Source organism: Pantherophis guttatus, chromosome 6 (genome assembly GCF_059756535.1).
Source record: "Pantherophis guttatus breed Tessera chromosome 6, ASM5975653v1, whole genome shotgun sequence".
Classification (NCBI taxonomy): domain Eukaryota; kingdom Metazoa; phylum Chordata; class Lepidosauria; order Squamata; family Colubridae; genus Pantherophis; species Pantherophis guttatus.
Window position 1 is genome coordinate 60280953 of NC_142068.1, and position 12107 is coordinate 60293059.

Sequence of the window (12107 nt, forward strand, 5' to 3'; positions counted from 1 at the left end):
TATCAGATACCCCTTTTAACCCTAGTGTTGAGTTTTCAAAAAGTCTTTTTCGTTTCTGCATACTCAGGTAAAATGCAAGTTGTTTTTTTCTTCTGTCGTACTCATTTAGGCTTCGCAAAGTGGTTCCATTTTAACTTTAGTAATCAAATGCATCTTTCTATGCCGTAGGCTTATTTTTTAATCCAACCCATAGATTACTTTCATGTTATGAAAGTAAATTTGGTTCTCTATAACGCTTTATTATAAATATAGTTACAACTTGCAATATTAAATCAATAAAATAATTAACTAAAATTTTAGCTGAAAAACTGAGAGAGCCATTTTACTCAATGGAATTGATTTATGAGTTTCTGTTCCTTATTTTTAAGGACTATTGGAATAGTTTCTTCTAGCCTATTTCTCTAATTGAGACAAAAGAAAGAAATTATTCTTTTTTTTTAACCAGGAGGTATAATTTAGATATCGACCAAAAAGTAAGCCATATTATTGCATTTCTGTAGTATTACAAAAAGCATGAATGTACAGTTAATGGAGGATTAATAGTTGTCAACTATCTAGGCAATTGTTAAATTGATAGTCACTCCAGATTCAATTTAAACATTGTAGCTAATTATAGATACAGTTAATAATAGTCTTTATTCCATAAAACTAAAAATAATAATTTCTGGTTAAACATGATTGCTTAAAATCTCAGGAATTTTTGTAATGTTTATTAATTATCTGATCTTTTTTTATGTAGGTATAATCAAAGAGTGTCACTTACTATCCCTAACCTTGGCAACACAAGCCAGCAAGAATATAAGGTCTCTTCAGTGCCAAATACTTCTCAAAACTATACCAAAGTTATTAAAGAACATGGGTAAGCAATGTTTCCAAACATATTCATTGCCAATTTGGCATATTAAGAAATAAACATAAATTACAATACGTATGCACTTTTCTTGATTATCTGCTTTTGTTATATCATTGCTAGTTTCTAGCAATGTAGGAAAGTACTGATCAAAGTTAGCTTAAGAAACATAGGCACATGCCAGGGTATCCTGCACATAGAATATACATGCAGGTAACTGCAGCATATAGACTTATGTCATCTTTTATAGTTGTATTTTTTTTCTCAGTACAGTAAATTAATGGGAATAAGGAGAAATGAAGAATGTACTTCTTTAATGTGTAACTTAGATTTCTCTAAGGTATATTTCTTCGACACTATCACAATCAAAGCAGGCTGAGCAAAAACGATTGGATTTGCAAACAGCTGTACCAGTTCATGCATTGGTACTCTGTGTATCACTATGTAAGAAATATAAATTGACTTTAAGGGTAACAGAGAATGAGTAAGATAGGATTATGATTTATTTCTAATACATTATGTTTTGTATTTTAGTACTGATTTTTTTGATAAAGATGGAGTGATGAAGGACATCAGGGCTATATATCAGGTTTATAATGCACTTCAGGAAAAAGTACAGGTAACTCCTTTTATTTTAAAATTTGGCAATCTTTTTATGCTATGATAACATACAGAAAACTATTTGGTACAGGAAGTCCTCGACTTAACACCGCAATTGAGCCCAAAGTTTCTGTTGCTAAGTGAAGCATTTGTTAAGTGAGTTGTCCCATTTTATGACCTTTCTTGCCACAGTTTTTAAGTGAATCACTGCAGTTGCTAAGTTAGTAACATGGTTGTTAAGTGAATCTGGTGTCCCCATTGACTTTGCTTGTCAGAAAGTCGCAGAAGGTGATCACATGTCCCCGGGACAACAGAACCATCATAAATATGAGTCAGTTGCCAAGCATTTGAATTTTGATCACGTGGGGATGCTGCAACAGTCGTAAGCAAAAATCGGTCAGAAGACACTTTTTTAGTGCTGTGGTAACTTTGGACAGTTACTAAATGAACTGCTATAAATCGAGGACTACCTGTATTTAAAATACATTATAGCTACACTGTTAATATTTGCAAATTATGCTTTAGGTGTCTTAAAGAACGAAAACTATTGTTAGAATAGGTAGCAATATAAAGAAACTAAAGCTAAAACAGCCTGTTTTAAGATTAAAAGTGCATTGAGCAAAAGCTCAATAAAGTCAAATGAAAATAATGTGCATTAGATCTCTTAGTGATACTTGCATGAGCAAAATGCAGAATATAACTGCATTCAAGGGTAGGAATTTGTTTGGATTAGCTGCAAGATTGGACTTTTATGTATAAATACATAATAGCACTTTCTGTTAAATATTTCATAAAGGATCTTAAGTGGATGATAGTACAATTTTGGCAAACAAATCAATCACATTTTCAGCGCATAGCTCTCTTTATTTTAGTAGCTTTAAGTCCCGTTTCTTTGTCTTCCCTTGAATTGGATTCCAGTTATTTCAAAATCAGTTATTACATCCATAAGTAGCCACCTAAATACATGTTAAAAATATGAGGGGTGGCATTATGAATGGAATGTTATCCATCTATGCATAAGGAGGTTGTCTCATTCGCCATTGAGTCATGGCCACTTCGTGCCATGAAATGCATTTCAGAAATAATTTAAAATAAGAGATAGCTGATGAAGTATAGCTTAATAAGATACCTTTGCAGAACCTCCAAATCAATAGGTCTGAACTTTGTATCATGGTGCTTTTTATCATTAATCTTACAATAGACATTTAACCAGAATTACCAGACAGATGGGTTGATACTAGACAGTTTGTGGTAATTTGTATCCATATAGTTTCTTCTGCATCAAGGGTGGGCAGGGTCAGTCGAATAACCTTGTTGTCTTTCTCCTAGGCAGTATGCATAGATGTAGAGAAAAGCGAGCGAACTGTTGAATCTTTCCAAGCGGAGGTGAATAAGCTAAAAAGGCAAATCTCACAAAGGAAAAATGAAAAAGAGCAGGAAATAAGTAAGACTCTCATGTAATTTTAAAAAAAACTCGCTTAGAAAATTGATGTTGCAGTCAGCTACGTTAAGTTTTATCGCTCCTGTTATTTAGTGGAGGTAAAATAAGTGAGTTGCTGTTTCAGTTTATATCTCCCTGTTCTGCCAATGGAATACTCGTTTTAATGATAATACCATAAGCTACTTTGGGAAATTTTTAGTGATTGGTGCCCTTCCTAATGCAAATATTAGGCATGCTACATACACTTCATGCAGAGGGATACCGATAGATAGATAGATAGATAGATAGATAGATAGATAGATAGATAGACAGACAGACAGACAGACAGACAGACAGACAGAGAGAGAGAGAGAGAGAGAGAGAGAGAGAGAGAGAGAGAGAGAGCAGATTGTACATCTGAGCATTTATATTTACTTACCTGGTTTTTATTTAGATCTTCCTCTCTTACATTAAGTGTTACATTACATTACATTGTGTGTCCAATCACACTTGGCCAATAAAGTTCTATTCTGTTATTCTATTCTATTTTACCATGGCTGGAACTTTGATTTTTATAGCTTTCCCTATTGTAACTGCCTTCATTTTTGAAACAATGAAAGGAACATACTTTATTTGTGTAATAAGTAAATTCAATTTTATATGTCATTTCTACTAGAGAAGGAGTGCAGTAAATTCAGATGTAGCTCCAGTCCAGTGCCAATATTTTAGCTGGCGTAATTATGCTAATTGAATAAACAATGAAGAAATAGTGAAGAGGCCTAGGATTAAATTATACAAGTTTAACATATTCACTGAAAAGACCAAAGAGTTTCAGGTGGAATATATAAATAATGGATACAGATTATAATCTTTTAACTGAAAGATGTATTCTTTATTTACAGTTGTAAATAAACTGTCTCCTAAAAATATGTTATCTTAGGGTTGCAGTTAGGTGAGTAAAGAAGAAACAGAGTAGGTATGGAATGAAGAATGAAGACCTATAGAGATCAGCATGTGTGTTGAGAGGGAGAGGGAGGGAGGGAGGGAGAGAGAGAGAGAGAGATTTTCAAATTTGGGTTATGACATATTGCATTATACATTTTCTGTTCACCTCAGTACTGTTACCCAATTGTCTCCTGAAATACCATAAGCACACCATTGCCATAGATGTTACTCTTAAGCAATATATTTCCATATACTTACTGAACATTTACCAGATGGGCAATTAAATAAAGCCCCTGAGTATCAGAAGACTAACATATTCCTTCTGCTAGTGCTTGCATCAGACATGACTCAGTTCTGGAAAGTAAATGTAACAGTCATAGGATTTTCCACATAAATGTAAGCTTTGGCACTTGTAGCAAATAATCTATATCTGGATTTGCCTTGGATCTTTAGTTAAAAGGGTCTTTGGTTCCCTGAGAGATTCCTCACCTGTGCTGGTATCATTCCTATTAAAATGAACAGATGAAAAAAATGAACAAGCAAATAGGAAGCACCAGAGGTGGAAGAAGATGTAGTGCTTCATATGCAGCTTGAAACTAAAAGGTTCACTAAATGGCAGGGCAATGATAATCCTTTGCACTTTGCCATAAGGGCAGTAATGTTTCTTCATTAATCCCGTACAAGAACTCTTAATACAGAAGATAGCATAATTGAGGGATGATTTTTTTAAAAATAGAGAAAACTGTTTTATCATACTACAGAGTAAGGAGCTGTCAATACATAATTATGTCGCAGAGATACTGTGAATGTGCACATTGTAATACTATACTGCAGTCATGTAGAAAGAAACAAGTAAAAAATGCTGGATTGTCTCCAGATTACCCACAAGCATGAATTCATTCATGAGAGTCCTTACTGAAGGAATTGGGAAAGGAGACTATGTTTTTTTCCATTTCCCTTTCTGTCTGAAAAACCGTTCCAGAGATTTGTGGAAACCTCTAACAATAGTATGAGGGACATGATGAAAGCTACCTTCATTCAGTGCAGATTCTGCTGAATCTCAATCCTTTCTTTGAATGAAAGAGAAATCTGGGTCTAGCTTGAAGTGCTTTTAGGATTCAAAAGTTGCAATATCTCCACAAGAGAAGCTGACAAATATATATATATATATATTTTAAAAGATGGTAGTGTAGAAAATTCTTAAATCCTTATGCATACATTTATGAATGTTACACATACTATAAGAATGCAAAGTTTCAGAAAGTCTTGCTAGTGTATACATTGTATATTATTTCTTAAAAACAAAGGTTTTTCTTTAAGTATGGCTGAATGTTGAGATTAAAAAATGCTTTGGTGTGTGATTAGTTTGGTATATGATTTATCTAATTTTTCTCTTCCTCCTTCGTCTCAGAGTATAGTGATCTGAGAAACATAAGACTGGAGCACACAGTGCATTGCCAAGGAGATGCCATCATAAACCAAATGCTTGCTTAGAAATGGTAGTTTTCCTTCCAAGAGTTAGAGATTTATGACACATGGAAGGTTGCCAAAGTAGACATACTGATATCCACAACATCTCCTAGTAACATGAAAGAAGGATGCCGAGGTGCACATAGTAGTAATCTAATATTGTACCACAAACGAAACTGAAAAAAATGACATGAGTATGCAATTTCTGGTGACATTTGGATGACAAATGAATTGTGATCCAGCTACCTGTTAAGTTAAAAAAATAGAAAAAGTTGTATAGATATTAATTCAGATAGTTTTTGCAACAGTAAATATAAAGAACAAAGAAATGTGAAACCTCAATTTAATGTTCTAATGATTCTGGTCCCATTGCAATTTAAGCATCCGATTTGGCTTTTATTTCAATTAACAAATAGTGAACTGTTCAGTCTGTGACAATGTGTTTTGATCATGCATAATTCCACGCATTAATATCCAACCTCCCCCCACCTCCTTTTTTTTTTTTTAGATGTCAGACTTTCTAGGGCTAAAATCTCAATAGCTAAACAGTCTGAGATCTATTCTTAGATGCATTGTTGGTTAAGTCGGTCTACAGCAACTCTGAGTTGCAGCTTTGATTCTGTTAAATTACTTGAAATTAAACCACCTGAAGAAAATTTTGTTTATTCTTGCAGCAGCCTAGTCCTCTGTCATAATTGTGATAGATAGATAGACAGACAGTATCTATGTATGTATCGTGACCCATTGTAAAAGTTACGTTCCTGCCTATCCTTCGAAAACCCTAAGAATCTATACTTAAGCTAGATAACAAAATAAAGACAGTATATAAATGTTAATCATGCTAATAATAACAAAGTAATGTATAAGAAAATAGATTTCTATTTCTATTTGATATTTGTTTATAAACCTTTCACTTAAATTCTTGGCTTACCAATTGAATACAAACTACATATGACATTCCTTTCCCATTGATGTGTAGAAACCTCTCAGCAAACAGGTTAGAAGATGCCTAAACTAATTGTCTTTATCTAACTGGTTGGTATTACAACCTTTACTTTTCCACTTTTCTAGGATTACAACAGACACTCTTAAACAGGCAAATGTCAAATGACACCTTGGAGCCTATGTTTATCCCACAAATAACACATCCTGGATTCATTGTGGAAAGTAATCTTGAAGAATCTGATGCTTCTGATCCTCCTCCTCCTTATGCTGACTTCAGTGTGATTAATCATGACAGTGGTGTACGTCCTGGGGTTCTAGAAAGCAGTGTTTTTATGCCTCGGCCTCAAGCAGTGGGCTCTTCTAGTTATGCTTCCACAAACACAGGATTGAAGTATTCAGGCAGTGGAACGTCCATGCAGCCTTGTTCCCACACCACCACCACCGATGAGAATGTTAATGAATCAGAAGACAGTGACTATGAGAATTCCCTTGACCCTACAGAGTCTTCTGACAGTGAATACGCACAAACAAGAGATTCTCGATCCTTAGCACATGTGGATGGAGATTCCAGGAACACTCAGATCTCTCAGATTTAATATAGAGCTTAACATAGGACTATCTTTCCTAATTGTTACAGAAATATTTTGGAATTTAACTTTGAGGAAAAGAGCTACAAAAGAGGATTATTGTGCACAACAGATATAAAAAGACTTTGAACTTAGATGGCTTACTCACTTTGATACAGTTTTACAAGTTTTGTAATGGAAGATAATCAACCTGTACTGATTGACGAGATTCAGGATGTACTGGTAAATAGCAAAGTGAAATTTGAAACAGTTGTAACTTTTGTTGCCATACCTTCCAAAAGAAAAGAAAAAAAAAAGAAAGAAAGAAAAGGGATTTCTCAACTAAACATGGTCTCTAATGATCTTAAATCAAACCTTACCTCGTGTACTATCATGCCTTGAATTTTAGAGAGGTTGTTTCTAAAGGACTTAAATCAGCAGGCTTTTTAATGATGAAGCCAAATAAATCATTGCCAGGAAAACAAACAAACAAACCTTTATTTCCAAGAAGCCGGATTGGAACAAATGTGAATTATCCTCTCTGCATGCTCTTTCAATAGAGATGGGGTTTGTTTCAATCTTTTTCTACAGGCCTAATGTAAATCACTTGACATTATGGTTGCCTTTTTATGTAGAAAAGCGATTACCAGTAAATCATCTGTGAATGTCCTAAGCATACTACTTTGACGTTGGTGGATTTAATGTGACTTTGCCACACTATCCTTATTGTCTCAGTTTTGTTCATAACACATGAAAGCACATAGTGGAAGTGGTCAGTTATGTCAGAGTTTTGTATTAGAAAACTATAAATGCTGAACATTTAATGAAGATGATAAGCTCTTGCAACTTACTTGCAAAAATGCCCACACTTGCGCTTAACTTGAAAATTTCCTCTTAAATTTAAATTGTGTTTCTTATTGGGAAGCGGGAGACTCTGCTTTTGGAAGCACGAAGAAGATTCTGCTCAAAATATATTTGGATGCACTTATTTCTTTACTATATGTTTGCAGGGCTGGTGGAGGTTTGGGGGTATTTTTTAACCCCCATGATAAAAAAAAAAACAGTGCAATTTAAGCATCCAATTTGGCTTTTATTTCAATTACCAAATAGTGAACTGTTCAGTCTATGACAATGTGTTTTGATCATGCATAATTTCACTCATTAATATCCAACCTCCTCCCTCCTTTTTTTTTTTTTTTAAAGATGTCAGACTTCCTTGGGCTAAAATCTCAATAGCTAAACAGTCTGAGATCTATTTATTATTAGTCTTCTATGTCTCTAATGAATAAAAAAAAAAGCATTTAAATGATTTATCTCCTTGAATATTTGGGACTGTAAAACATTTCTATTCCACTACTTAATATATTCTTTGGCCTTAACATGATGCATTTTTTTTTCATTGCTGTAGTCTGTTCTAATTAACAAATATTTGGATTTTATTAACTTTGGGTATACAAGCTACTATAGTGCAGTTTGTTCAATAAGTGCTGTTGCCATCTCATCAGTTCATTTGATAAATTTTTAATCTTGCTCAGAAACTTTTAAATGTACATCTTTGACAAAGGTAAATGTGACAATAAAATCTTATTTAATCCTTTATCTTTTAATATTTGTCAGCAGGGTTCCATTATAGTAAAATCATGTATCTGCAAATAAAAAGTTACGCTATTTTATTTTCACATGAAACAAATTTTTGAAAACAACTGCATTTTGGTACCTACCTTAGCAGGCGTTAAAGAGAAACATGCACACGATCGTAGTATACACGCAATAATGCCAGTGTTTAAATGTTCATTTATTCATGTCAAACTACTAAAAAATTTTTTGCAGCCAATGTAATTTTTACTTCCATACTAGTCCCAAACAATTTTTGTGAACACTTTCATTTACTATACATGCTATTAAAAGAGCTGTTGGATCATGGCATCACCTATTAAAAGGCATTTTTGCAAAGTCAAAAAACTAAATTTTTGTAAACTGACTTTTAAATCATCAAGGAGACACTTTACTGCAGGGGTCTTCAACCTTGGCAACTTTAAGCCTGGTACACTTCAACTCCCAGAACTCCCCAGCCAGCAAAGCTGGTTGGAGGTCCCTGCTATAGTAGGTAAATATTGGAGCTGAACACACGTATTTAAGCTCAGTTATATTTCTTCAATCAGTTGGGCTGATGCTGAAGAAGGCCCTGTGATTTTTCCTTGAGCCGAGACCGATTCCATCTATAAGTAGTCCTTGACTTGCTAGCACAATTGAGCCCAAAATTTCCATTGCTAAGCAAGGCAGTTGCTAAGTGAATTTTGCTGCATTTTATGACCTTTTTGCCATGGTTGTTGAGCAAATCGCTGCAGTTGTTAAGTGAGCCATGCAATTGCTAAATGAATTTGGCTTTCCCCGTTGACTTTGTCTGTCAGAAGCCGACTGGGTTAGAAATGGTGATCATTAGGTGATCTAGGACAGGGCAACTGTCATAAATACATGCCAGTTGCCAAATATCCAAATTTTGATCATGTCACCATGGGGATGCCGCAGTGGTCGTAAGTATGAAAAATGATCATAAGTGACATTTTTAGTGCCACTGTAACTTCAGATGGTCACTAAATTAATAGTTATAAGTGGAGGACTGCCTGTATTCTGTCTGTTAAATATTAACATCTGGCCAAGAATGTCACTTCCAGAATTTTCACTAAATATTTGAACCAAATACTCATAATTCATAAAAGCGCTTGAAAATAGTTTATATCTAATGCAGAAGTGCCTATGTTTAGCTGCCTACAGGTTGCAGGTAGAAATTAAATGAGCCTTTCTCACAGTAGGTGGGAATTTTGGGAATTATAAATGGAACACATGCCAAAGTACACAATGTAAAAGAAGGTTGCTATAACTGAATCCCAAATATAAGAACATGTTGCAAATCATTGGCTTTTGGGTAACAATTCAACAGGAAAATATTAAGCCTTTCTGATGGGGAAAAAATATCCCAAATTCAAGCTGGAGACTTATTCTGAAAACATAAGTAATACATATAAGCGCACTATAAACACAATAATACAGCATGAAACAAAACCTCTTGTAAAACTTTTGTAATTGTTTGAGGCTGGAAATCAAAAAATCGGGACTACATGTGCTCCGGAAAAGCTTTGTGTATAGCCCTTCCAAAAGCTTATCAAATTATACTAATTAACTACACAGGGAGTAATGTAAATCAAATTTAGTTTTTTGTCATTCACAACTTGCTTACTGGAATGCAATGCCCAGCCCAAACATGATAGAAATAAAGCTGAGCTCCAATGAGCCCTGGACTTTTCTTTCAGATGTTGCTAGTGAAAGAGATCCATCTAGGCTCTGAATCTGTCCATTTAACTCTACTCTCAATGTAGTGCATCTTTCTGACTCTGAAGCAGGGGAAGGCAAGTGCTGCTATGTTACCAGTGTACTCCCAGTATCTCCATTAATCCACAAGGTCTCTGGCTCACTCAATACTAAAAAAGTTTCTTTAGCAAGCTATAAGCAGCTGGTGGGTCAGAAAACACCAAACTCTGGGACCATATTTACATAAGGCATGGCGTTGATCCCCACAGGACTGCCAGTGAGCATCCTGAGAAACTAGTTCATCCTCTAGTAAATGCCCCTTTTGTGAGTAGGCATGTCTCTCGTGACAGAAATTTTTCTGAGTGCAGGCATTCACATGCTCCTAAAATTCCAGATGTGCTCCTGGTCTAGATTGACTGTTCAAGCAACAAAGGCCCTTTGCCACAGGTAAGGACCCTATAACTGAAAGAGGATTTAGATAATATATTGTAAAATGCTGGTTTCTTTCTGTGTTCTATTTTACAGGGGATCTCTGAATTTGCATTTCTTTATAGTATGTCTTTATAGTGGCATTCTAGACTTGTTCTTATCATAGAGAATTGTTACTGTGCTCGCCAACAACAAAATTACAAACAGATGGTTTGAAAATCTATAGTGTACACATCATAACCTTCATACAGTCACTGAAACTTGAAAAAGAAATAAGGAAATAGACTATCCAATTTATTACAGTATGCAGTTTATAGAGAAGTTGTTCTTCCCCTCGAAGAAATAATTTGAGTACTAAAAGTACTGGGTATTATTGTCACAGCAACATGAAAAATATTTCAAGGAATGTGTACTGTCAATGACCAAGTCTGTAGGACAAAACATGCAGTTAAGCTTATAAATATGGTTCTTAAAAGCAAGAGTACACAATAAATGAGCCTCATGTTAAAATATTTCTTATGAGTGCATGTTGGGCATTTCCTATTGTGAGTCTTTATTGACACATGGCTTCTTGTGTCAATAAAGACACATGGATTCATCTTATTTCGTAGTGTTAAATGTCTGTTTTGCTGAAATACTTTCTCAAAAACATGGATTGCCCAGAATCTGATCTTACTTAAATGTAATTGTAATCAGGGCAAAGCAATCAATCTGATAGTTGCAGAAGTTAAAATTGTCAGTACTTTAAGGAGGGGCAACATTCCAGATCAGTGAGTGGGGAGTATCTTTCTCATGCTTTTGTGATTCTGTTATGGCCTTAGTATGAAGTGATTATGAAAAGCTTATGAAAAGTTTAATTACAGAGACTTGAAATAGTAAAACGTCTTCTAGCTATTTACCAAAAAGTCTGCACTCTTGAGAATTCTAGATTTGTATTATGAAAGAGAAAATAATTCTTAAAGAATAGCCATTATTCAGTGTCATATCCCATGGACTAGTTCAAATTTGAAGTTTTAACAGTTTATTAAAATATTAAGACCCAATTCTCATCTTTGCAGAAGTTCTTCAATGAAACTGGTAGGTAATACAACATTCATTTTCCTTGAATTACAAATGTTTTTTTAAAGTGGTATGAATTTTATATAAAAAATAGGTAAAATACTTTGCAATTCAAAAATGACTCTTTTAATGAAATTTTATCTTCAAATGATCTGCTATGCATTTATTTCTAACATTTAATTATCCTCCTCAAAAAAATACTCCCAAATTATATTTTTCAAAGTTGTCTGTTCAAAACAATTGGGAAGAAAGAAATGTGTGTGCATGACAACTGAGCTGTTTAGAAAAGCATTTGGCATATTTCAGACCTATGATGAATTTAAAAGTATTCCTTCCAACTTCTTTTGAATCTCACTGAGGCAGAATGGTCTGTCACAATACTTGTTTTGTTCTTTCCAGTGTTCTGGCACACCCGTTAGACTTAATAGGTTCCATATTCTTACATAATGTACACAAAGATCTGGTGCAGTCAGTGCAGCAAAGGTAAACTTCCTTGTATTCTTTTGTTCCCTCA

The 12107-nt window shown here is 34.4% G+C and overlaps 1 protein-coding gene across 2 annotated transcripts in view; it reads left to right on the plus strand.

Moving 5' to 3' along the window:
• The window catches only part of ABRAXAS2 (abraxas 2, BRISC complex subunit), a 28015-nt gene extending 19622 nt beyond the window's left edge, over positions 1–8393 (plus strand). For both annotated transcript variants that reach the window (XM_034436411.3, XM_087871594.1), the window contains exons 6-9: positions 740–859; positions 1385–1469; positions 2780–2894; positions 6357–8393. In XM_034436411.3, coding sequence (XP_034292302.1) covers positions 740–859; positions 1385–1469; positions 2780–2894; positions 6357–6826 — 790 coding nt within the window. In that variant the 3' untranslated portion in view covers positions 6827–8393. The remainder of the gene's footprint in view (positions 1–739; positions 860–1384; positions 1470–2779; positions 2895–6356) is intronic.
• The last annotated feature ends 3714 nt before the right edge of the window (positions 8394–12107 follow it).